Genomic DNA, 27,798 nt, shown 5'->3' with positions numbered 1-27,798 from the left:
GGAAATGCAAGAAGTCCCTCAGCTCCTGATACAGTTACCATGGAAATGGCGCTTAGAGATGGTGAGATAGGTCCTCAGGAGAGGCGCGAGTTTATTCAGCACCTTGGACAGCAGCGGTGTGTCGGTCCTCCTTTCTGTCAGACGCGATATTATATGCTTGTCGTAATCGGGGAAATTTCAACGGATTATCATCTTGAATTAGTAAAAGAACACATTAAACGAGGTATGTGATCAACGTTTAGGTTTCTTACCCATGTACAGTAAAATAGTCGAACTGGGACCGTGTAGAATAATAGACCATGCAAAGGTGTTAATGCACTACAATTAATATACAAGTAAACGCTATAAGAAATTATACCTAGAACCATTTAAACTTCTCAAAAATATCTGTAAATAAAATATTGTGATATAAATCTGGCTGCAAGATTCTGTCTGATATCTCAATCTTGTGAGTCCTTTAGCATTGTGTTATAGCCTTTTTACACGATTAATGTGCATCTAACAGGAATCTTGTCGTGGGAGATTGATTTGACCATCTGTGACTTGAACAAGGAACTGACACTCTTCGAAACCAAACACTCTGCACAGTTTTCTTCAGAAGTGAAAGGTCAGTTTTTAAGGATGCAGAAAGATTAAGTTTGTCTCTGTGACAAAATCATAACCTATAATAAACAGTATGGCATGTTATTCTATGAAAAAAATGTAGTTGTATCCACTGGAATATGCTGCAAGCTTATGCTAAATTTAAAATGCTGAATAACTTAATACTTTAGAGATTGTTTCAGAAATTTTTCACACATTTCTTGGTCAAAATGTACTACATTATCTTGGCTCTCAGTCAGATTCACAGGTTTTTTGATATAGTGGGAAGCATACAGGCTGATTTTGAACGTCAATAGATTACTTTAGGGTTCGATGACAAGTGTGAAACAACAGTAATTATCTGTCACATGCAGGTGCAGAGAAAAAGATTGCGGTAGATTGCACTGATGTAAGGCTTCCTGGGATCCTGCCTTGTCACACCCACCTTAGGTCTCACAGCCAATGAACTGACTGCATTCTGTACAGTCATATTATGGGTGCATTGAGTTTATGTATTTCGCTTCAGTGACGTATCTCTGTGTGGTAAATTGTGCAGCAGTTCATAATGTGTCAATGTTTTTAGTAGGGCTACTATGTGATGGTTTTACTGTAAAATTACATTAAATCTGTAAAATGTATTAAGGACACGGTTAGAGTTTTATATTTTGAGTATGCTATGGTTAAGTAGGGTTCAATTATTTATGTCTTTATTTTAACCTTGAAAAGCTCTACAATAATTGACTACATCTAGTGTAAAGATCTAGAACTCATTATCGTTTCAGCTCTTTATCTTTTGATTTTATCTCAAAAAACACATCTCTCATAACAACATGCAAGGCTGTGCATTGCAACTATCAGCATTTGCGATGCTATAGGGGATAAAGCATTAAATCTAATCTGTAATTCCACTGCACCACACGCACACATACTGGCATGCACAAGCTCTCATTCAGAGCATGGTCACTCTATCACTGGTTTACCAATTCGCCCTGTCACCTATTTTCCTCGTCTTTATTGATCTTGCTGTTCTGTGGTGATGTTTACCTCATGGCTTTTCTCTAAATTCCCTGTCAGCTTGCTTCGATCTATGGTTCATCATATATGCTGACTCCCTACTGTATCTATCTCTGCATTAATTAATCATCAGTCTCTCATCTCCTTCGATTTAATTACTATTTGGCTGATATAAAATCTGATGTAATTTTCATTTTATTAGACATTAGGCATTAGTATTTTATGAGTAAAATACTCCAAACCTAATATGTAGTTAATTATCTCCAAAAAGGTTTCTTTTGCTGATGTTTAAAATTAATTCTACACAAGCTGTCAATTCTAATGATGTCCCCAAACCCTAAGCAATTGTCATTTTGCTGGGTTCAATGACGTGAAGGATGCAATTATCATGCCAAATAAGCGGAGGAGGTAAAGACATAAATTAATGGAATGTATCACTTCAGAAATGCTTTGAAGCCTCTCTTATTTTCAAGGGCAGACTTTGCTACCATGTCCCATTCTAATGATCTCTACAGACCAAAAACCTCAAAAGACCAGGTTCAAACAGCGTTTGGGACCAGTGAACTTTGTGAGTCTAAATGATATTTGAACTTGGGTTGAGCATCATTCAGACTAAGGAGTTAATTGAGACTAGCTCATACTTTGCTGTAGTTTTACAGCACGTTTGCCAGTAACTGTCTTTAGATTTAATTACTACTTAATACTACTTTCCTAATAGTACTTGACTTTAATAAAAGTTAATACACTCTGACTTTTGAGATTCAAAATGACTGGTCTCATTATTGCCATTAGCATTAATGACATTATTACTAAGCATTTTTATTTTGTTTTCTAGTAAAATATTTAAAACGTCTTAAATTATGATACATTTACATGACCAGAAAACTACTATTCAGTCTTGCTTTATTAAATAAAATTTAAGAAAGGTAAGTTTGATTAAAACAAATCTAAGTAAGTAAGTTACTGGCAAACCCGCTGCAAAACTACCACAAAGTTTTACAGTGCAGCTATGTTATTATATTTTTTTGTTTGCGCTAATGAAAAGCATGTAGATCAAGAATCAAAGCATATATAATGTTTTTTTCCACATTGTTGTTGGCGGTAAACTGTTGACTAATGTACCCGCCAGATCCTAACCCTCTGTAAACAAACAACTTTTGGTAAAGGTAAAAAAATCGTTTCACGTACCTTCTCTGGATAGGTTCCACATTTGTGGAATGATCTGTCCGCTGCTACAAGATCAGCAAATTCTGTTGCCATCTTTAAGAATTGGCTGAAAACACATCTCTTCCGTCAGCACCTGATCTTATTTCTGCTCTTACTATTTATAAAAATAAACTTACCTCGCAGTTTTATTCCACTTATAATTGTTGATGTCCTTATGTTGTTCCAATTACTTTCTTTGGATTGAAGCGTCTGCTAAATGACTAAATGTACTTGTAAACTGAGTTTAAGGATCATGTGTTTGAATGAATTTACTCACTGCATTCCTTTATTATCAGAGCATGACCTAGCGCAGGAGTGGACTGGCCCCACTGTGAACTCTTTCTGTCTTTTATTGTTACCTCCAGTTGTGCCTTGCAGGCAAGCCTGCTGCTTTATTCAGCTCAGAGAACCTTTAGAACAGGAATCTGTCCCTTTGTGTTTACTTTGAGAACAGGAAAACTGTCTTTTTTGAATGATGTCATTCTAAACTGTTGAAAAGAAGAGAATTTTGTGTAGTATAATCTATTGCTTCCAATTTACTCTAATTCTGCTTCTTTATACTCAGTTATAGATTATTACTGCACAGGTGTGTATTTTACCTGTGATAGCAATGATCTTTTGTTGTGGATACAGTGCAGCATTCATTTGATTAAGAAAACATGAATTTGTAATTATAGTGTGTTTCAGAGGGGTCTTGTGGCTGTGAAGCTTTTAAGGCATAAAATATCCTGTAACACCAAGTACACACCTCACATCTTCAGACTGACTGCAGATTCTTTAAGTGCATTTGAGTGCAGTAGAAAGGTAAAGTAAAAATCTTTTATTAATGAGAGAAAAGAGGGTGCCTTGCGTGTTTTTGAGTGACTTCGCTTTGATCTCTGACAGGTGGCAGTCACGCCAGTCCTTCTCTATATGGGAATCACTTTCATTGTTTTAAGCATCGGTGGATGGTGGTGGGGGAGACTGAGCATGCTCAGTACAGCTGCTCTGCCACTCCTGCATCTGTGCTCGGAATACTGATCAGGACGTGAGTGCAATGTCATCATGGCTGACTGCTTGTAAATGTCAGAGCAAAAAATAGTGTGTGACTATGCTTGATCAGGTTAGTTGGGATTTAAGCATGGGAATTAAAGCAGTTTTGTTGCGTTTTTATTTTGGGGAAAGAAACAACAACATGTTGACCTTGTTGATGTTGAATGTTGAATGTTTCAATTTTCTATTATTCTTTGTAATCACATTTTTTAACAGCTCTTTTAGCTAAAAAGGATTTCTTGATATTTACATGAAGCGATACATAGTAGACAACTAATCCTGGCTTTGAATCTATTAATATATAGGCTCATGTAGGAGGCAGCTGGTGTTTAGTGATTTGATGCTATGTTTCGAAATGAAAGCTGCAGATTCTTAGCAGGAAAGCTAGATTTGTGTTGTGAAGTGCTGCTACTGAATCCCCACACGACCTCTGTCTCAGGAGTAAAACGTGCTTGAGATAAGACATGAAAAGAACCTCCAGCAACATGTCAACCTATTGTATGTCTGAGCTTGACAGGGAAATTGAGCGAGATTAGTGCTGCATGCTGACAGCCGCGGTCAAAAAACAAGGTCAGGCGGAGAACATTTGATCGGACTGGAGAAATGGACAGTCAAATAACTGTCCAAAATAGGTTACTTGGCGATATTGTCCTAAATAAAAGACTAAATTTAGTAAGGAATGACAAAGGTTATTGTAATGATTCTGAAAAGAATGATTGGATGATGGTCTAGTATTGACTTCCCATTTGAATGTTGCTCAATTCAGATGGGAATAGCAAGTGATCACCTTCATGCAACCTCAACCGGAGACTTAACAACCCACACAGATGGAGATGGGCCCTTAAACAATCATTACAGATCTCTTTACTCATCTAAAGACAGCTAGCAGTAGGCTGGTATGGACAACGTGGCCCCGGCTGTCTTGGGCATTGTTCAATTAATTTAGAAATTTTGCAGCAACCTGCCTCATATTGATGACTCACTTCTATAATCTCTTTAGCAAGTTTGATGAGTAAATCTTTTAAATATGCTGTTGGGACTTGCATGCATAAGCTCTGATGTGATGCTCGGAGCATAATTAAGACAATAAACAGGGACATTTTACAGGGCGGAGAAAAATAAGCAATAAGTCTACTGGAGGTTGATATGTGTAACTGCACCCCCCCCCCCCCAATGGAAAGACGTGGAGAGCCAGTACTTACCTCTGCTGTAATTACATGGAAGATAAAATCTTGTATTTAATGTCCAGTGTGGTTTGAATGGACCTGGTTTACAGCTGAAGTTATACTTCATAGTTATCACACCTCCATACGATCAAAAATCAAGACAAGTTACGTATAGCTGCACCGGTGCTGTAAATTGTCATTTTGGAGATCACTCAGCATGGAGCATATTTTCAAATAACAGCCTAAAACCTTGTTGTTAGGTGAAGTGTTGATTTGTGATTATCTCGCCTTAACATCAGCACAGGAAAAGGTGCAAATCTCTAGGCATCGAGACATCAGCAAAGTGTACAAATCTGTCAGCCATGAAGCTGTTATCTTTAGCAATGGCTTTACAAGGGTGTGTTTCTTGGCATTGATTAATAATTCAGGATGGGTTATTGATTCTGGTCTTTTATACCCCTGCAGTCTGCACATGAACACAAGAGCGTCAGCAGGCGACTCCAGTCTGCCTCATGGTGGCATCGATTGCTGGAGCTTGCACCACATGCACCAGAGTGAAACCTGAGTACACACCAAGACTCTGGACCAGAGGTCTAAGGAAAGACAGCGGGTTATTGTTTTAGTAAGCAAAAAACAGACTCCCTGCTGTTAGTCTAGAGCATAATGTATTAGGTTTGTGATACATCCTGTATCTTTAAAGGGATAGTTCACCGAATAATTAAAAACGTGTTATTATTTGTTCTCATGTTGTTCAAAACCTGTATAGGGCTCTTTGTTCTGTGTATGACAAAAGAAGATATTTTGAGAAGTGTCTCAGTGGTTTGTGTAAAGATCTTCTTTTGTGTTCATCAGAAGAAAGAAAGTCATACAGGTTTGAAATTAAATTATTTTTAGGTGAACTAATTCCCTTAAAGACGTAGTACATCTCAGAATTCAGAGTTAGAGATGTTAGGTTTTGGTATCCGTTGAATATTATTGCAAATGAACAAGAATATTGTACATATTGTACACATCCTTGTGGTGCTGTGCTAATGCATTACCATTTTGTAAGATGAGCCAGCGGTTATAGTGGGACTATTATGAAAGTATGAAATAACTGGAATAATTCAAGAGATGGACAGCCTGTCTAGCAGTAAGGGCGCGGCAGCCAGACTGCTGCTTTGAACAGTTGCTTAGGATTTGTCTGGAAGTTTCTATTTATAATCTTGTAATGGTATCAATTTAGATGTGATTTAACAAATGTAAAGCCTTTTGTAGAAGACCATGTAGCACTCATCTCATTTTGCCAGTAGTAAAACAATTTGGTCATTTTTTCTTGATTTATTATCAGGATTTGTTGTTAAAACGGTTTTGAGTATTATTTTACAAAAATAATCATGATACACATTTTTGTTCCTACTCATATAATGTATTACAGTCTTTTATGTTGTTTCTACATCATTTTTAAGTTTTAAGAGTTTTCAGCTTGATTTTCTTCACAAATTTAGCAGGTTACGGTATATCTTAATCTAAGATTTTTATTGCCGTATCTTTGTTGATTTTTTCCAGATTTCACTCTGTTACTATAAGTCCAATTTTGCTCTGGCTAATTGTCAAAAAGGTTATCAGAGGCAGACAGACAGTGTCTGCTGGAGAATGCTGATGGAGGGCAGTTAATGGGTCAGATTTGGCAGTCTTGCTTCGCAGCTGTCGTGCTGGGATCAGCTGGTCATATTGCTAAACAGACCAACCTTGCCATTCCTGACCATCACAGCATTTAGGGAGGCAGTGAAATATAGAATTGTTTATGTTCATGCTTAACAGTTACAGCATGCCCAATATTTCTTATTATATTGAAAGTGACACAAATAAACAAATGGGAAGAAATCAATTTTCAATTAGAACAGCGCAGACACACGGAAAGGGATTACGATAAAATCTCTGAACTAAAAGACTACCAAAAGTCTGCCTCCAGTATTTCGTTTTTCTTTTGGGCATTATTGATTAAATTATTGATCCATCAAGCAAACCTCAATGAGGCATTGTGCTAGAATATGAAATGAGAGTGATCATTCTTTTAAAGCTTAGATCATCCCATAGCCTAGTATCGGGCCCTTTCATGCCCCCTTAAAAGAGCCATACAGTATACTAGGTCTTTATAGATCACACATGGATCGGCCAACAACTTATTTGCTAACTACCATTTGATTGTGCTAAACAGATAAGTGCTGGACTGGGAAATGGATGTGAAAATCTCCCCCCGCTGTACATACAACTACGTATTTTACTTTATGTATATATTCTAGATAGAAAACAGAACTGGCAAGGAATCCATGGAAAGTGAGGACATTGTTGCACATTTCTCGTTTTTCTAGAGTCATTTTCATTAGTGGTACGTCTGTGAGCACAAGCCACACCTACTTTCTCCAGCGCGCATCAGTTTGTCAGTGTGCGCGCTCTCCGGCTGCTCGATACACGATATGCACAGCTCAGCATCAGCAACGGTACGTCATTTATCATTTTAAATGTTTGTTTATTGCTGGTTCAAATATATTTCTCTCGAACCGAGGTTATTCATTCATCAGAGATGCAAGAATGATCGTCTAGACCTGTGTTAACCTCTAACATTGGTTGTCTTGGTTTCGCCTTTTGGCTTATTCACGTCTAAGGTAGTCAGTCATCTGTCTTTCGTGAAGACTGTGTCGTTTAAAATGTTCGTTTGCATTCACTTTCGTAAGTAGTGGACAATGTCGACCGGAAAATCAAGAAGCAAGATTTACATATCAAGGTGATGAGGAAATATCTCCGACCGAGAACAGTGTTTAGTTTATTTTCATACTTTTGCTATTTTATTATTATTCTAGTTAGTTTCAGTTGACATACAAATCTGCTTATTTTATCCCTACATATCTAATATATCAATCATGGCGTGTTGTCAGTAATGCGAATTTAATTTTGCGAAATTGGTATTTCAATTTGACCCAGATCTTAATTGTGACTCTTTGATTATTATGGGAAGCTGTTAAGCAGGAGCTGTGCACGTGTCGCGTACGCATACGTCTTTGAGATGAAGAAAAACTGAAATTTCACAGGCCAGACATAAATCTCATAGACTAGTTTTTTAGAAATCTTATGTCGTGTACACTATAAAGTGAGCGTTGCATATTTCCCAAATGACTATCCAAATAATGTGAAGTCCTGGATTTATCTTTGACATACAGTATTTTAATTGGACTGGAACATAACCAGGGTTTGTTCATCTTTATAACGCTTGTTTTGAGAATGCCATTGATTGAAATACATTTGCTATCTTTTTACTCATGTGGAACCCTGTAAAGATAGCCTGGACATATTTGCTTTGAGGTTAGATGTATTGATGGAGAGGAGGAGGGTTTGCTTCAGCACCACTTGACTGTTGGTTTTGATGCCATCACTTCCTTACTTGTCCTTGTCAACAGTTTATGTCAAGGTGTTTTCGTAACAAGACCAATGCATAACATTGTAGTCTTTGGTTATTATGTAACTATGAATACAGTTCTTTATAATGTTGTCTTGAAGTTCTGCATGAGCACGTTTTAACAAGTTCTTAAATGGACAATTAAGGTGCTGGTGCCCCTCTGTGTTTTGTACTGTTTATTCCTTTCAGTAATTTATTGCATTTAAATGAGGCATTTGTATAAACTGTACCCATTCTCCGTATTCATGCAGGCCAGCTGTTTATAACATAATGGGTCCATTACATCACAGAAGCACATACATATAAATGAGAGCTATACCCTTGTCTTTGCTATAAAAGGTTTTTTTTTCTTAGTATGACCTCTACTTGTTACCAAACAATTAGATTGACAAAAACTTGTTACAGTGGTTTACAGGGTGGAATATCAGTGCTATGGATACATTTGAAAAGCTTTAATAATATTAAATACAGAAGCCTACTGCTAACTTAATCACTACCATTAGATGACTGTTTAACAAGTGGGACACATCTCCTCTCTCTCTCTCTCTCTCTCTCTCTCTGTTTCCGGTTCTGTCACACACAGCCTGTTTAAAAGGCAGCTGAAGTGTGTCAGGGACAGGGAAAAGATAAAATAAGATAACATGCTTAATGATATGTAATACTTTTCTTGTACGATCTGTTCAAGGATTTCGGATGGACCGGAAATATAATTGCTCGCATGATTTTCTTTTGTAATAATATTGTGTTGCAGTGTTGGCGTTCAGCCCTTTGATGATATAATCACATTTACACCTCATCTTTGCTATGAGTGAGAAATGAGCCTTGCAGGTATTGTTCCAGCTGTCAGAATTTATTCAGTGTCATAGCAAGATTTTAACCGCTTGCACACAAAGGCATGTTTGTCAATGTAACAATATAAGCCGAAGCCTGTTCTGAATTACAGTTAGTGAGTTAAACAGCCTGTATTAAGAAAGACTTGAAGCAGAAGGCAGATATTAAAGGGATAGCTTATCCAAAAAGGCAAATTCTGTCATTATGCTCATGTCATTTCATACCTGTATAAATTACTTTGTTCCAATGAACACAAAGAAAGATATTTTGGAAGAATGTTTCGGACATCATTGACAACCATAGTAAGAAATAAATATTGTATTTTTTTGTTCTGTTGAACACAAAATTTTATATTTTGAAGAATTGAAGAATATTAGAATTTAAATATCCTTCTGTGTTCAGTGGAAAAAAGGAATGTATAAAGGTTTGAAACAACCTGAGGGTGAGTAAATGATGACAGAGTTTTTTTATAGTTTTGAATGAACTATCCCTTTAAGAAAGACTTGAAGCAGTTTAAGCCTGTGAGGCGATCAGTCAACCCCACTAATTTTTTCCCGCAAAAACATCTGTCGGTTGGCAGATTTGTGAGTATCATATAATTTAATCCCAAATGCCAAAATTGCTTGTGAAGATTAAAATGCATAGATTAAAGGTCTTCCTGCATGTCATCAAATCTTAGACTGTGACCAAATTAGTCTCAACAAGTGTGAAATACATCTGACCACATTTGTCAGTGTTTTAAATTCTCGGGTGACTTAGTGATACTCAATTTGCTAATTTTAGACACCATCTGCTGAGCTACTAAATATCCATGCACATGATTTAAATACATAAAAGTGTCTATGTTGTACGATTCCCAGAAATTATTTACCTTAAAAAAAAACTTTTTTATTTTTGTGCAATGTTTTGTTTTCTAGCCTTTTTAGCCCTTAAATAACAGAATTTCATAACTTTCCTACAATCAGAGTATATGTTCACTAGGATTGGGAATCGAAAAACAATTCCAATTTAGAATCGCAATCAAAAGGCTAGGAATCGGATCGGAAACAAAATGAATAGGAATCGGATATTTGAGAGATTCAATTTTGAATTCCTCTTATCAATTCCTGTGTGCAATGTGCATAATCTCAGAAAAGTACATACGTTGCTGATATCTCTTTAAAAGCCCTTTTAAATTACCAAGAAAGATAAAAGGAAGATATAGAAAGAATGTCAGTAACCAACCCCATTGACTCCCATAGTATTTATTTAACCTATGAGATTTGGTTACTAACATTTTTTCATATATCCTGCTTTGTTTGGAACAACATGAGGTTGAGTAAATGATAACACCATTTTTTCAATATAATTAATGTGCATTGAAGCAAAACCAAACATTTCTATACTCCATGTACATCAAAAAGCATTCAATCGGATATAAACATCCATAAAAACCACAAATCCCCTGTTTACTTGTATGTGTTTATACACTGTAAAATCTAATTAGTTGATCTTACCTAAAAAATGCATGCAAACCGATTGTCTTAAAAAAACTAAGTAAAGTGAAATGGTATTGTTGAGTTCAAGTAACTAAAAAAATTAGTTCAGATGTACTCTTGATTTAGTGTGGAGTACTCAGAATCAACTATTATTACCAACTTAAGAATTTCCATTGGATTTATTGCACTGTAAACCCGAACAAGTTAGCAATACTAAATTTTGATTCCTGTATAGATAAATTAAATTTTACTACAGTTTAAATGTTTAATTTATCCATCATTGGAGTTTTAAGTTTACTAAATTATATTCTTTATTTCACATAAATATTATTCTTAAAATGCATAAATCAAACACCTTGGCTTGTGCAACACAAAATGAGCAAGAGGAGACTGATCTCAGAACTGTATGCACAGACTATGCTCATTGGTAAAAAACCACACGAGCTTCTCAGACCCTAATCACGTGCACCTATCTTCTAAACAGTTGTAACCACAAAACTGAAAAATTTGTCATACTCTTCTAAATATCTAAGAGAAGTGAACATTAAACACTATCAAGTCTTTAACTTTACTAAAAACATATAAAATTATCATATTTTTATAATTTACTCTCCTAATGCAGTCTGGCGCAAAGCATGCTGGGAATCTTTTCTGCGTACAGGCATGATCTGCTCTCCACTGCCTCTCGCTGGTGTAGTAGAGGTATTGCTTCGCTTGCCGCTACTTGCTTAATTTAAGTAAAATATACACAAGGCGAACAGTAAGTTGTTTTATTTCCCCTGCAAGTTATCAAACTTAATAAAAACTAGTAAAATGTATACATTTTGACAACTGAGTAAAGTTAACAAATAATTTGTGAGTAAGGACAACAATTAGATTTATAGGGCTGTCTTACTCAGTCTAAATGTTTATGCTAAAAGTTCATGATTGCTTCGGCATGTTTTTCTGTAAAATCATCAACGGATTCCTGGGTCCTTCCTGGGATGATTTTTGATCATATAAATAAATAAATATGCTTATTTGTGTCATTAGACATACTTTAAGTGTTTAACCTATAACAGAACATTTTCATATAAAGCAAAACCTATACCTAAGTAAAACTCTTTTTGAATTAGTCTCTTATAAAACTCACAAATCACATCCTCACAGAATTCCTTGTATGTGTTTATGGATTCATGTAAAGCGTATAACAGTAAGGTTAGACTGTCAAAGAATTAAGAATGGCAGTAATGGTGTAGATGAAGGTGTATGAAATATGGCCACACACATATTGTCCATATGCTCAATGTCACAGGAGACCACGCAGCCAGATTTAGCTGCTCATAATATTTTCTCTTGTCCTCCTTGTAGTGAAAATACATCTGAAGGTCATGTTGACAGCTGTCCCAAAGCTTCGTGTAACTGTGCACAAATATTAATCCCACTTTTGGTTCAGAAGGAAAGGATGTCAGAATGTTCCACTGTTGGGATGTCAAAATGATGTCAGCTACCTGGAGGGTCAAAACTCAACACATAAAGGGCCAGGGATTTATTTAAAAGGAAATATAACAAGCACTTACTTTTCTCTTAATGCTTTCCAGTTTAAAATAGTCTAATCATATAAATAGTTTGAAAAACATTTGCAGTATTGCAATATTTTATTTTACATGTAAAAATGAGATCACCTTCATTAACCATGTGAGTTCGTATTGACCTAATACTACAGTATGTTTTTCTTTCTCATTTCAGTTAGTACAAAATAAACACACAGGATGAGTTCAAAATATAGTTGGGAAAATTTCAGAGGTTTTCAAAGGGAAAAATTGACTAAAAGATAAAACATATTACAGACTTGATTACTGTACTCTAAACAAAAATAATTCAAATTATCATATCGTGAATCAGATTTAAATAAAAAATATCATCTTCTCTGGATTCCCACCAAGTGATTGTGGGTTGAACTGGGTTAGCACTGTTCTTAGTTCATTAGTTACATCAGGAGTTCTTTACTAAATCTTTAAGACTTTTCAGCTAATAACCACCATATGTTATACAAGATGTTTCTTTCGGTAAACTACTGTCTCATCATCTTGCATTTTAGTTCTTCCCCAGCAATTTGTCACATAATATGAATATGAATAATATGAATTGTTAAAAATATTTCTATGAATTGTAAAAATGCTTTTTCACACTGATCACATGTAGTTAATATGCTGAGAGTGTGGGAGCATCTGCTATTGAATTCTCAATCCCCTTGTTCTTTTCTCACTGCTGTGAAATTGCTCCTATATAGAAACCCCTATAGAAAGATCTGAAGCAGTTTAAACAGCCAATGAGAGATGTTTTCCTAATATAGCCAAATAATCCTCTGGGTCATGAGTTGGTTTGTATGTTTCTACTGAGCACTCCTCGCATTTATATTTTCAGCGAGGGGATTTTTTCACTCTTTTAAGAAATGCTGCAATGCGTCGCACAGCATCAAGACTGGGTCAGTGTAACGCGGCTGGCGGCAATCGCCAGCTCACTGTCCCCATGGCAACAGCCAATATATTTGCTGGAAGGAGCTTTGCAATATTGTTTTGATTGCATGGAATTCAAATCCAGCGTTCACAGGATTAGTAATCTATTGCACAGCAAAAGGAAAATACTAAAATAGTGATCAAACATGCAATGCAAAGAGGCAGGGATTTCATCATCCCAAATATGGTGCAACCCCAACTAATTATTATCAATTTAAGGAACAAAATTCATTAATCACTTGTATTGTCCATAAAAGTGTGTAAAAATAGGAATAATTAGGAAAATAGGAGATGTATAACAAGGATTGAAAGTTAGACATGCATCTGATCATATTTATGTGCATATTAAATCATTTTTAGTCTTTTAACTATTCTTATCTTTTTTTAGGACAAAGGCTTTTGCATTACAAGAGTGAAGTTCTCGAGACTGTCGTATTAGTGAACCCTTCTGAGGAGAATATTAACATAGAGGTTAATTTTTTCTTTTTAATTTGCATGTAACAGTAATGTATGTAATATACTTTATTCTAATATTACATTTTAGAATAATTACAGTAAATTTAACTGTCAATTACAATAACAAATGCACTCTCTTCTATTTCATTGTAGATCAGAACACTACTCTGTGACTCAGCAGGGCACAAGTTGTTAGTGTTTAGTGGACAGAGTACTGAACAGGGTGGTGACATTATCTTGCAAAGTGGAGTTTTTGGCTGGAAACAATTCTCTGACATCATCTTAAGTCGTAGGGTAAGTGCATATTGCACTTTTACAGTTCCCTCAAAAATAAGCATTGACATTTTTATTTCCTCATAGATTAAAGATCTCCTAAACCAGTCATCAACAACTCAGAAAGCCTGTTTGACTGTGCTTTGTAAAGGAGAGGGGGGCTGGAGCTCCCTAGGGTGCATAGAGGAGCAGAACCTGCTGGTGTACAAGGTGAACCCTGAGCCTGTGCTGGCTGAGATGGAAGGCGTGACCGAGTTCACAGATTATGTCTCTGAGACGGTGGACGTTCTCTCTCCTTTTGAGCTTCTGGAAGCACCAACCTCAGGAGGGTTCCTCAAGTTATCCAAACCGTGCTGCTACATCTTTCCTGGAGGGCGGGGAGACTCTGCTTTGTTCGCCGTCAATGGATTTAATATTTTGATTGATGGTGGATCTGACAGGAAGTCTTGCTTCTGGAAGCTGGTCAGACATTTGGACAGGATCGATTCTGTTCTCCTCACCCATATAGGAGCAGATAATCTCACTGGCATCAATGGACTGTTACAGAGAAAAATAGCAGAGCAGGAAGAAGAGAAGACGCATGAATCAAATGCCTATGGAGACTGGATGAAAAACTTGATCTCACCAGAACTTGGTGTTGTGTTCTTTAATGTTCCTGAGAAGCTAAAGACGCTGGATACCACACTGAAAGCAAAGAGAAGCATTGAGGAGGCCTCTCTCACATTGCAATACCTTCAGAAACTGGGCATCAAACCTGAACCTCTGTATAGAGTTGTGAGCAACACAATTGAGCCTTTAACACTCTTTCACAAGCTGGGTGTTGGCAAATTAGATATGTATGTTCTAAATCCACTCAAGGACAGTAAAGAAATGCAATTCTTCATGCAAAAGTGGGCTGGTAACAGCAAAGCAAAGACTGGTATTGTTCTGGCCAATGGCAAAGAGGGTGAGATTTCTGTTCCTTACCTCACATCAGTTACAGCTCTGGTCGTTTGGGTACCTGCAAGTCCAACTGAAAAGATCGTCAGGGTACTGTTTCCCGGAAATGCCCCACAAAACAAGATACTTGAGGGACTGGAAAAGCTGAGGCATCTCGATTTCTTGCGATATCCAGTAGCCACTCAGAAGGACATGTCATCGGGAGCTCCACCTCCACTGATCAAACAAACTAAGATGAAGCTGAGAACAGGTAGCAAAGAAAGTCTTAAATCCTCCCCTAAAATGTCTTCCACTACAAAAGCAAGCAAGAAAGAGGCAAATGAAGACATCGAGTCAAAGAGTGACTCAGTAAAGGAAAATAAATTGGAAAAGAAAGAGAAGAAAATCAAAGAGAGTGTTAAAGCACCAAAAACACTGAAACCCAAGACGCTGTCACCTGAAAAACAAGAGAAAAAGAAACTGCTGAGGGACAAATCTCCTAAAAAGCTTTTCAAAGAGAAAGCTTCCAAATTGGAGGAAAAGAAAGATCAGGAAAAGAAAGAAATGAAGAAAGAAAAGACAGATGTCAAGAAAGAGAACTTGGTTAAAAAAGAACTGAAAATTAAAGACGAGAAGAAAAAAGATAAACCTAAGCCAGAACTGAGGAAAATCACTAAACCTGACTTAAAGCCTTTCACTCCTGAGGTCAGGAAAACTTTGAACAAAGCAAAGGTTCAAGTAAAACCAAAAGCAGAAAAAACTAAAGCCGCGAAAGAACAAGAAAACAGACCGGCTGCCAAACAAGCTTCAATAGAGAAACAGGAGAGTGATAGGTCCGTAGTGTCCTCCCCAGAAGATCTAACCAAGGATTTTGAAGCCCTGCGCCTAGAAGAGCAGCTTTCCAAAACCACAGAAAGCTTAATTTTGTCTCTTCAGTCTTCTGATGCTGCTGTCCCTCACATTGAATCTCCAGATGAGGGAATAACTACAACGGATGTTGAGGCAGAATCCCCTCATGAGGAGAGGGTACCAAATGAAGAAAAGTCCTCTAAAACTGATAGATTTGAAGATGAAGGTGCCGGTACAGAAGATGACATAGATGATGAATATACCACAAAACTGAAAAGTACTAAAACGTCTGACTCCGTAGAGAGGCTGGATGATGCAAAATGGCAAGAAAAGGCCAAAGAGGAAGAAAAGGAATTTGAAGTGAAACCCAAAAAAAGTGAGAGTGAAGAGGAGGAGGATGTGATCGAGAAAGCAGAGCTAGAGGAAGCAGAAGATATAGTTCATGAGGAGGAGCTCAAGTTCAAAGCAGATGAAGCTAAGAAGGAGAAACAGGAAAAGGATTGGAAGATGAAGCAGAGTGAGGTGAAATCTGCCAAACCTGTGGGCGCTGCAGAGCATGTTTCTTTCATCCAAGATGAGACCATTCCAGGTTACTCTGAGACGGAGCAGACTCTATCAGATGAGGAGACAATTGGGGAGACAGAAGAGCGTATCCCACATCTTCAATATGACGTCAGCTCCTATGACATCTCTGTTCCTGATGAACCAGGGACTTTTGACAGCATCCATGGTATGAAACCACCAACCATATCTGTTGCTTCTGGGTTATCCTCAAAAGGGTTTGCAATAGACCAAGAGCCAGTGTTGTCGGCTTATGCAACCAATATGGTTGCGGCTCCATTGGCTGAAGAAGAGCATATATCTTCAGCCACCTCGATCACTGAATATGACAAATTATCATCATTTCCAACATCCGTTACTGAAGACCAGTCTATAGCATCCGTGACAGCGCCACCTACTGAAGATGCAGGAAAAAGTTCTTTAATCTTGGATACCGTGAATAGCATACCATCTGTCCAGACAGATGCCACCCAAGGTAAAGAATACCTTCACTCAGCAGGAACTATTTCACCAACTTCTTCCCTAGAGGAGGACAAATGTTTTAAATCGCCTCCTTCAGAGGAATGCCAACCCATTGTGTCAGAACTGGAAACTAGTGGGAAGGCGGCCCCTCACTCAAATTATGAAGATGAAGAGGATGAGGAAGAGGATGAGACACCAAATGTTGACGTGCCGCTTGGAAAGCTCCATGAGGGTTATGCGTCTGCTGCCTTGCTCCAAGACAAGGAGAAAGTTCCAGAGAAAGCTCCATCACTGACGTCACCTCTTTCTCCTCGCACACATGAAAAAGATGAAAGCGTTTTACTCCCCAAGGATGAGCCTAAATTAGCCACATTTGACCATAGTTTGTCCTTCTCACCACATTTGCTTTCCACCTCAGAGACAAGTGTTTCTTCAAAGAGTGAAGAAAGATGTATCAGCCCAGATGACAGCACAATGAGGTTTGCCTCACCCACACTGTCAGGTCCGACCGGCAGTAGCTACTCTCCAACTGAGGAGAAGACACAAAAGCCACTAACTGGGGACAAAGACGACAAACTTGAGAAAGAGAGTACTGAATTAAAAAATTATTTGACTCAGGATGTTCCTGCTGACAAAAAGTCTTCAAGGATAATTGATGATGAGGTGGACCCTTTCATAATGGGATTCTCCTGCACAAAGGCAAAAATATGTGACTCAGATGAAGAAAAGGAAAGCGAAGATGATTCTTTTGAAAAGGAGAGCAATAAAGTATGCGGTAAAACTAAATACAAAGAGGAGAGAGAGTGTACTTTCCTGGATGAAGAAGATACCTGTAAAGCAGCCGATAAGAAAGATAATACACAAATTTTGGCTCAAGAGCAAAAATCCCAGATGGAGAGCTCAGGGGAGGAAGATGAAAGTGAAACTGAGGATGATACTTACTCAAGTGTAAAAGCACCCCAGGGCAAGTTAGATTCCACGTCAGCTGACCACGGCAAACAGGATGTGTCGTTCTCAGAGATAAATGACCCAAAACTGATCTCTAAAGAAAGCGATAAGAGCGTTCACTTCAACTTGTATTCCTCCCCTGAGTGTGACAAAGGGCTCAAAGGAGATTCTGAGAGAGTGGTAAGGCAAGATACACCATATGTTGGAAAGAGTTTTACATACGCTGATGTATATGACAGTAAATCGAGTTCAGTAGATTCGTATTCTCCCAATCTGCCACCAGACAACACATTCGATGATACAGACATTGCTGTAAAGACAACAGAGAAAAGGGATTTTGTGAATACTTCTGCAGGAAAGACTCCTGACATTAAAACACCACAGGAAAAGGAACTATCACCAGCTTTATTTAGTGAAAATCACGGTGTCTTTGAGGCACCGTATATGTCTGGAGGAACGTTCTCTGAGAAAAAAAATACAGTTGAACAGGAGACAGTTGAGAAAACCTCTTCTTCTATTTCAGCAGAGAAAAATCTATTTTCAGTTCAACTTGAAAAGCCTGATTTAAGTGCGATGGCAGCAGGTATTGCAACACAATCGGTCCGTTATGCAGACAACAGCTTCATCTCTGAATACAGCATTAAAAGCACTGCGGTAGGCCAATCAACTCTTTGCACAAAGAAAGCAATGGCTGAAGACATGAACATGCTTGCTGATGGAGAGGATGAAGATGACGATGAGGAGGATGAGGATGAAGATGAAGAAGAAGATGATGATGAGGATGATGTGTATGAGGATGGAGACCATGGAAGTGATAATGAGATGGAGAAAGGAGCCAAAGACAGACCAGAGAAAGATCTCCAGAGCCCATTGAGTACCATCACATTTTCCGTACCAACTCAATTCCAGGATGAAGAGAAAGACACTGTTAAAAATGACTTTACGTTTGGATCTGACACTAATGGCAAACTAAGTTCATCAACATTTGACTCAAGCCACGAGGACCCTAAGGAATCATTGCAAACTGCTAAAGGTGTCACCCCCCCTACTGAAAGTCATGTTGCAAGCTCTTTTAAATTTGAGAATTCCTCCAGTGAGGAGAAAGATGAGTTTGAAGAAAAATATGACAAAGATGTTCAGTCATATTTGCCTTTATCAAGCAAGCCTGTTGCGGATAAATATCACTATGAAAGCAAAGATGTTGAGTTGGACAAACAGAAGACACCGGAAGCTGTAGAGAAAAAAACAGATGACCCTGTTGCAGTGGGTTTTAGTTATACTACTATGTCAGCAACAGCATACTCGTCTTCTTCTTCCTACAGTCATTCTTCATCAGCATCAGCATCTTTGTCTACTAGCCGGCAGTTTGGAGATGAGTTAGAAACTCCAGCTAGTTCTGGATTTGAGTATTCGTCTTTCAAAGATGAACATTCACCAGTAATAGACTCGTCATTCTCTGCTTCAGGTGCGCAAGTTAAAGATGAATATTTAGAAGTTTCAGAGAAGCAGACGCCTGCCACCAAAACAGCTGAATCTACCTCTAGCCTTGCAAGATTCTCACCATTATCTCCCTTCGAGGAAAACAAACCATTCTCTCCTCAAACTGCTTCTTGTATAATTGATAAGAAAGACCTGATTACTTCAACAAGTTCTGTTTCAGACCAAGGCCCACAGAGTCAATGCTTTTATAAGCCGGAGTGGGATGATGAATCAAGATTGCTAGCTGAATTTGGGGCAACTGTCCCTCAGGCCACACAGAAAAACTCTACTCCTGAAGGTCTATTTGGGGCTTCATCAACACTTCAATACGAGTGCCCTGAAAAACATTACTATGAAGACACCGAGAGTAGTGAAGAGGAGGAGGATGATTATATGAATGAAACTGAACAGGACAAACTGCAATACCAAAGATCTCCACTCACTTCCCCGAGAGAAAAGAAAGATGCCACCTATTCCTTGAGTGAGAAACTAACAATGGACATGTCTTCTGCTATGGGAGGCATCGTTCCCAATGCTTTTACCTCATACATCTCCTCTTTTCCCAAGCCCTCAGAACCAGACACAAAAAATGGACCTGCTGAAGTTAGTGTGAGTGCACCGGAGTGTTTTGGTGGAACCGGCAAAGTGGAAACAGGTCTGTCAAAAATAGAAATGAAGAGCCAAGAGTTTGACATCAAAACAACTCGAAGCCCAAATGAGTGGGAGATACAGCAGCAACAAAAAATCTCACCGCCTCATTGCCGTCATGAGGATGTGTATGAAGAAGAAGAAGAAACCGAATCGGAGCTCCAGGCACGTCCTCTTTCTCTCTCATCCACAGACCAACCTTTCCAATCCTCCTATTATGCAGACGACCCAAGCAGACACAGCGACGACTCCGACTATCCTTCAGATGTTGCTGTTCGTCCGCACATATCCAAAGCTTCACCGGGTAATTCATCTAGTGAGTATAAACAGAGAAGAGGAGACACATCTCCATCCTTTATCAACCCAAGCTTTTGTCAACTTTCAAGCGATGAGGAAATTGAAGAACAGAGAAGTCAAGGATCTGATCAACAGGAGCCGGCTGGTAAGACAAGATCTAAAAAACAACCTCTTCACTACTCTCACGGTTATCATGGCGAAGAAAGTGAATCTCAGCATCTCTCTGGAGCCATGGCGGCTGGAGTTAGTGCCAGCGGAAAGGACACGCCTCCAACCTCTATCAGTGAACCGTTACATTCTCAATCAGATGAGTGTCCTTCTGTCAGGGCAGAAATGAACGTTGATTCTGAGGAGGATGCAGACTTCCTCCCAGTAGATAAATCATCTGGAGCCTTTGGGGGCAAACATTTCTCATCTAGGTCACCAAGCCATGATCCCTTCCCCTCACCGATGATGGACCCCGCCCCTTCTCCACCTCATCCTGATGTGTGTATGGTAGATCCTGAGGCTCTGTCAAGCCTGACAGACAAGAAAGACACCAAAACAAAGGGTTTACGTAAATTAGGTAAAACAAAGTCTTCATCTCCGGCTAGGAAAGCTGATCCAAGGCGGAAGAGGTCCCCGTCCAAGGACCCATCTGCCTCTAGGAAGAAGAAGGACATGGAGGACGACCTTTCAAGGTCAAGCCACAACACTGGCAAAGGGCTTGTCAATGGTCTTAAGAACAGTGCAGGTATGAATATGCATATTTGAATTAGCCAGTTTAAACAGATTATGGTTTCCTGACTGTCTGTGAATTTTCTAATTCAGCTAAATCCAGTGCAGCTGTGTCACCCAGCCCTCCTATCTATGTGGATCTGGCCTACATTCCCAACCACTGCAGTGCTAAAAATGTAGACCAGGAATTCTTCAAACGTGTTCGTTCTGCCTATTATGTAGTAAGCGGAAATGACTCCAGCAATGGAGAGCCAAGCCGAAGTGTACTAGATGCCTTGCTTGAAGGAAAAGCACAATGGGGATCCAATCTACAGGTATTTGTTGACATGATCTCTTTGGGGTAAACATCTACAGGGGTGGATTTTCGATGTTTCAGGTATATGGTATAGGATTCAGTAAATTTAGTTATAAAAAAAATATAGGGAAAACCCTTGTGTGGTGTTCAGGTATGTCGGAACCATTTTCAATGTTTACTAAGTATGTTTGCTAATATATTTCCGGACAAGCATGTTTTTTTCACTCATATCATAGATTTTTCCATTAAGTAGTTAAAAAATTTTTGGTAAAGGAAAAAAATTAACCATATGCGACCCTGTTTGGGAAATCCAGACTGAAGTCTCATAATGTGATTAATTTCTTATCTCAAGTCTAATTTCAATCATTAATTTCACTATAACTTCAGACTTTGATATGGTTTTACTCGGTCAATATTAAATATTTATTTACGAAGGTTATATTTTCACAGAATGTTTAAAAAGAATGTTTTTGGCGAGCAAATAAATGCAAATGAAGACCATACAAGGGTTTAAAAGTAACGGACTATACCATACCGTATTATTAAAAGCATATCGTACAAATGTTTGACTTTGTCCTTATTTTAGGTGACATTAATACCTACTCATGACACTGAAGTGACCCGTGAGTGGTATCAACAGACCCATGAGAAACAACAGGAGCTGAACATCATGGTCCTGGCCAGCAGCAGTACAGTAGTGATGCAGGACGAGTCATTCCCAGCCTGCAAAATAGAGTTCTAAATTCATCGTGGCTCCCAGGTTCACGTCTTTACTCTTAAATGGTCCATTCAGCCTTAAGTGTGATTTTTAACCCTTTGATATTTAACTGCCCTCGTTTTAATGCAGCACGTGTTCTTTACTGTCCCAAAACCCCAATTCAATAGTGTAAGCATTGATGATTGTTTCGTAGTGAGAGCAGGAGAACAGAAGGAACATGTGCCTTTCTCTGTGTATTTTTCAGTGTGGCTTTTCCCTTTAAGTTGTACAACACACTCATACATGCATAAACATCCAAATGAGAATCTGGAATTCTTGACCCTTAGATTTCAGGTCTCATTATTATTTAACTTTCTCCTGGTCTTGTTGCAAGCTGAAGTTTAATTTGGAGCAGAGTAAGTGAGCAACAATACAAACAGATCAATGTTATATATCCTTGTTTACAATGATATTTAACTAAAGCACAAGTATACCTCTTGACTAGAATTTAAACAAAAGCACCAGAAAGTCCCTGAATACTGCAGCTCACATGGATGAGAGTCTCCTGCTTTTAGCTGATCAGTTTATGTATCGTTCTCATCTTACAGTAACTATCACACATCTAGCACTCACACACTGTGTTATATAAATATCTGTTCATCAAATTAGGATCAATAATATCAATAAATATGGGTGCCAGAAATAAGGGTTTAGTCAACAAAGCAGAAGAACATGTTATTTAAACGATTTGATAAAATTAATTTACATTCCAGCACTCAGAGATTAATGATATGAATTATAATTGCTATACGTTTAATTTGTATAGTAGATAAGAACATCAACAACAATAACATTGATTATACTTCACATAAAGATCCAAATGCTGAGATACAAAAGACAAAAAGATGGGCTTGTTCTGTTGTACCAACGTCCGTTTAGAAGGCAAGTTAATTTATTATCAGCATGCTAAAATGTGTCTAATTTTATTTTCGTCATTAAATGATGCATAAAGTGTATGTTGACAAAGGTTTGTTTTTCTTTTAGTTTAAAAAGATGTGTTATTACTGATTTCATCATATTTGCACTGTAATGATTTTCCCTAGTTTCAATTCCAAAACAATGTATATATAAGAAAGCGAAAGAGGATTACGGTTGAATACTGCAAAAGTATGGAAACACGATGACTGAGATTATTTAAACCAAAATTGCTGGCAATAGAAATGCGGTGTTCAGTGAATTACTGACTTAATGGAAAGTATGAAATGTGTGTCTGAAAGTCTGACCGTGTTTACATTTTGAATAGGGTTACATATTTGAAAGAGGTCAGATGTGAAATACTGTGTGAATAATGCACTTAAACCTACTCGTCGCAAGTAAAGAATGGAAAGCTCATATTACCCCAAATCATTTTTGAAACCTATTCTTATCCAAAATTCTAACAATTAGGCACAACTCATTCTTTTTAATTTTTGTATTTTCTTTTTGTCGAGTTGCAATGATGTACATGAAAACAAGTTGTCCTGATTCACTCAGAATAACAGATTTGCTCATTTTCAATAGTGTGTATGTAAGGCTTAAATTTGATGAAAAAAAAACAGTGCTACTTGTAATGCTGAATTTTAGGGCGCACAATATGACTGATTCATAGAAAACTCTCTGTAAAGAGTACTGTATGCACTGCATGGATGTTATCATAAGCTGAAGGCTGAACCTGCATTTGAGTACCGCTATGCTTCGAAGTGCTTGGCTCAAAATGAACTCCTTGATTTTCAAAGGAAGGCTGCAGATGAAAATGAAAATGTTTTCATTTTAAATAGTCAAAATTATTTTAATTCTTCACATTTCACATGCTTAAATATAGTTTTTTGATTGATCTTTACTGTCTTGTTTTTGTATTGAAAAACAGTATTTATGTCTAAACAAGGTTACAGAATACTGAAAATGGTTCAGCATTGTCCTTTACACTCCGAGGAAAGAAATACGGTCATTTAATGTTTGCCTCTGATGTTTTTAAGGTGCTGTAATTTGTGAGTTTCTGGTTATTTGGCTGTGCTGCAGAGATGTTCTGTCTGACATGGGAAATCCAGATGTGACGTCACAGTACCACAGAATGAAACAAAGATATTAATACTCAAATACCAGACTGCAGACTGCCAGATCACGTGACTAGATCACTGGTCACATTTTATAGATTTGTAATTGTCTTTTCTTTTTTTGAAGATTAAATGTTTAAAAATATACGAAAAATAAACTAGTCATGATGTGCTGTGCAAAACATCCCGATAGTTATGAGTTTGATAGCGACAAATTTTGAAACATAGCATTCCATTGAGCCTAGCTATTTACTGCATGTAACCTTAAATTGGAACTTGTATGTAAGAGTTCATAGTTCTATTAAATAAAGTAATATTTTAAACATATATATTTAGATGCTAATCGTCTTAATTGTGCTGGAAGGCTGCACTATCATTTCCAGCGTGTAGTGTTGTAAAATGATGTACTTTCATTAAATTTGATTTCATTTTTGCTTTCTTTCTTCTGTGCAATACTCTGTATCTTTCTTTAAGCTAAATGAGTGTCTTCGGATATGTTGTAGGTAAACCTGATAAACACTAATAAATAATGTTAATGTTAAACAAATACTTGGTCTGTGAGTCAGTGGTCAATCACTTAATGTTGAGAAAAGAGCTTCAATAACTAGAACAAATTTGAAAATAGTGTATATTCATTTATTACTTAGAACGGATGTAATTTTAATCAGATTCAATGTAGAAGTTGGTACAGTCAAGTAGTTTTAAATCTATAACTCTCTTTAGAATACTTATGTAATGTTTTATGTCCTCAGTGTGCAAACTAAAGGCGACTGTGCCCAATACAGTTTTTTAGATACAGTATGGACATATGAAAATGTTATTTGGTTACATAATAAGTCTGAAATAAAGTTCTGTGCTCAAATGAATTACATTAATATTTTTATGTAGCAAAGATTCTATTCTTTAAAGTATACAAAGTAGATTTATTAAAAGTCATGCACAAAGTAAAACACAAACACAGTTATTTCTGATAAAATAACCTGGCAGTGTATTGCAGCACTGTTACGAGGTTGAGATTCGGCAGGTTGCAGGCACTTTAAAGCGAGCAGAATTCACATGACTATGACATCACTGTCTGGGTCACATGCCTACTATCTATTAGCACCCGTCTTTTCTCCCCACCCTGTCTGTTTTTCAAGAGAAAAGTAGCAGTGAACAATGCTCTCGTGTTAAAGAAAACAGAATGCAGTGCTTGGCACAACAGCAGACAATGCCCCACTGTCCTGTGATCCCAATCACATGGAAATACACATCGCATAATAGTTGCAAGTGGGACTAAATTATAAATGAAATGTTTAATTTTAGCCGCACTTTCTGTCTATCCATGTTTTCTTTGGGCAACTGTTGCAGACAGAATGAAAACTCTCAAGGTGATGAATTAGAAGAAGCTTGTTGTCATGCCAACCCTTTACAATTTAAACCAGAATGATCCATTTGCAAGTACACATATAACCATAACAAGGATGTTTTTGGAAAAAGCTTTTTTTTTGGTTAAGAAAAATATTTGTACAAATAAACATCAAGGGAGTAAGACTGAGAAACATCCAAAAATGCTCAAAAAAGTGAAACGTTGTTTTCTACAGACAAAGCCACTTTTATTGTCAACACTGTAAATCAAAGTGCCATTAATTACGACTGCACAGACTGCATACAGAGCACCAAACAGCACAACATATCTAAGCTGCTGAATCTATCCAAGGCAGACGCTTTCAGTAAATACAAACTATTACAGAAACAGTTCTCAAGTCAGTTGTGTACTTCACTGTACTCAAAGTAAAGTAGAATTATTCTCACACTGTGCTGGAGAGTGGAAATGAAATGCTCTTCTCTAGATTCTAGAGATCTTACAGTTGAAATGAAGGATCAAAATGACAAGAATCTGAAGCTGCTCTTATATCAGAGTCTGAAACCTTTAGACACAGCTTCTACACATCTCCACCATCAAGGTCAAAAATAATGATGGACTCAACAAATGTTTTCTATATCAACGAAGTAAACAGCATATATCTCTGACCATAATGAAATAAAATCATTTGTTCTTATTAAATGTGGTCTGAAAACAAGAGGACAAGAATAACCATAATGTTAGTATACTGAACTCTTCATTTGCTCAAACAGGGACGGTCACGATACAAAAATAGTACGTCACTTACGTTAGAGGTGAATCCTACAAAGCAGAAGAGAAATGTTTGATAAAATAAGGTTCCATTTTTGAAAACCGTGACAGTATTGTATGCGTTACAAAAATAAAAATAAAAATATAAAAAAGGAGACTGTTTATTCTTTTGTCGTCTCACTGTTAAACAAGCTGCTTATTAGTCCATAAATATATACCACATGCATTTCATTATAAAATACATACATATGTAGTATATTATACATATATTTTATTATGATTTATTAAATTACGACAGTGGTGTAGCAGACTTTGGCAAATAGTCATAAAACCGTTAGCGTTTATTTAATATACATCTAGCTGTATAAATTATTCAAGAGTTTATCTTGCCTATTGCAGTCAAAGTCCTTCCCTAAACATAAGCTTGTATCAAACACTAAGTCCCTTAGAAAAATATCTTTCAGACTAGCCAATGATGAAAAACGCACACAGTATTAAGGAAGATAAAATGTGAACATAATAACTTGAATGTGGATCTTCAGTGCATCTACCAGCTTATGTTGGATCACTGGCCATTTCACTATTGCCAACTGCAACAGTAAGAAAAGGTCAACGGTTACACAGCGGACATCTCTGAATGACCACTACAGTATCACACACAGAAATGTAATAAGTCAGGTAACAGGTGCAAATTGTATATAAGCAAGGCTTACATTTCCACAACGTTCTTTATGTACTCAAACCCCACTTTGTCCTTTGACTGGATTCGTATCAGAAATAATAAAGGTCTCCAACGCACTATAGCGACAGCATGCTAGGTGACTACAGGGATGCACGGTTGACAAGATTTTCCTGGTCTCCTTCAAGGCTCAGGCACATTTGGAGCACCCACTTCGAGAGGAGTGCCGGGGTGAGGCAGTGCCCCTGGACTCACCCTCCACACCTCAACTGTTTCCTGGGTATCAAAGAACTCATCTTGCTCTTCAGGGGTGACAGGAGTTTGGGCACTGGAGCCTGCTTCAGAACTGCTCTCTCTGAGCTCGAGGAGCACGGGTAAGGATCCGGGCAGCCCGCAGAAAGAGTCCATCGGTAAGCTTTCTGCCAAGTGTGAACAGGGGGGACTGGACTCTTCGGGGGCTTCCTCGGCTTCACCGCAACATGGGCTCTCTGTTAGAAACTGGCCTGCAGAGTCTGTTCTGTCCATGGGCATCTCACTGGGTCTCTCCAGGATTGGAGATGGTGCTAAGGGATTTGTTTCCTCAGAGTTGAGGCTGTGTGCAGATGTGGAGGACACACACTGGTTGGTGTTGTGCAGGGCCGGATGGATTTCCTCACTGCTCTGAGGGGTGAGGGTGACTTTTTCACTAAAGCTGAAGCGTGGGGAGGTGTCTGCCGTGGTGGGCGATGAGGGACCGGCGCTAGACACTGTACTGGAAGGACCACTGCTGTCTGTATGGAGAAATACACACACACACATCAGGGTACATGAGCAGTTTGTGAAACTTGTAACACGCGGTACAGAGAAAGCAAGTAAAGTTGCAGCGGTACTTACACCACGGTGGCCTATCAGAGCGCTGGCGCAGTGAAACAGATGAAGTCAGCACTCTCTGAGGAATGTATGAGTCCACTGAAGGTTGGTTTTGGGAATCAAACATGGCTGAGAGCGCTGTAAATTTGGAGATGACCACACACAGTATTACATGAGCTGAAGCATTCCAAAAGACTCTACCTTGCATGGTTTATGCG

At 38.0% G+C, this 27,798-nt stretch overlaps 2 protein-coding genes across 11 annotated transcripts in view; one reads left to right on the top strand and one right to left on the bottom strand.

The window, feature by feature from the left end:
* The first annotated feature begins 9 nt into the window (after positions 1 to 9).
* On the top strand, positions 10 to 24,477 carry map1aa (microtubule-associated protein 1Aa). Of its 3 annotated transcripts, XM_056749457.1 has the most exons (7): positions 10 to 223; positions 506 to 607; positions 13,632 to 13,714; positions 13,853 to 13,993; positions 14,060 to 20,867; positions 20,945 to 21,165; positions 21,733 to 24,477. In XM_056749457.1, exons 1-7 carry the CDS (start codon positions 40 to 42, stop codon positions 21,886 to 21,888), a joined length of 7,695 nt encoding a protein of 2,564 aa, XP_056605435.1. In that variant the 5' UTR covers positions 10 to 39; the 3' UTR covers positions 21,889 to 24,477. The 3 variants fall into 3 exon arrangements, with proteins under 3 accessions (XP_056605435.1, XP_056605437.1, XP_056605436.1); XM_056749459.1 differs by lacking the exons at positions 10 to 223; positions 506 to 607 and adding an exon at positions 5,606 to 5,622; XM_056749458.1 differs by lacking the exons at positions 10 to 223; positions 506 to 607 and adding an exon at positions 7,406 to 7,483.
* Positions 24,478 to 26,306: 1,829 nt separating this feature from the next.
* Positions 26,307 to 27,798, bottom strand: part of ppip5k1a (diphosphoinositol pentakisphosphate kinase 1a) — a 29,373-nt gene continuing 27,881 nt past the window's right edge. For 7 of the 8 annotated variants that reach the window (XM_056743755.1, XM_056744022.1, XM_056743871.1 and 4 more), the window contains 2 exons: positions 27,605 to 27,718; positions 26,307 to 27,501 (listed from right to left, as the gene is read on the bottom strand). In XM_056743755.1, coding sequence (XP_056599733.1) covers positions 26,915 to 27,501; positions 27,605 to 27,718 — 701 coding nt within the window. In that variant the 3' untranslated portion in view covers positions 26,307 to 26,914. The remainder of the gene's footprint in view (positions 27,502 to 27,604; positions 27,719 to 27,798) is intronic. The other variant, XR_008906246.1, reaches the window with a different exon arrangement.

The sequence above is a fragment of the Triplophysa dalaica genome, chromosome 1 (genome assembly GCF_015846415.1).
Source record: "Triplophysa dalaica isolate WHDGS20190420 chromosome 1, ASM1584641v1, whole genome shotgun sequence".
NCBI classification, from domain to species: Eukaryota; Metazoa; Chordata; class Actinopteri; order Cypriniformes; family Nemacheilidae; genus Triplophysa; species Triplophysa dalaica.
Note: the sequence above shows the minus strand (reverse complement) of the source record. Positions and strands in the feature narration are given on the sequence as shown.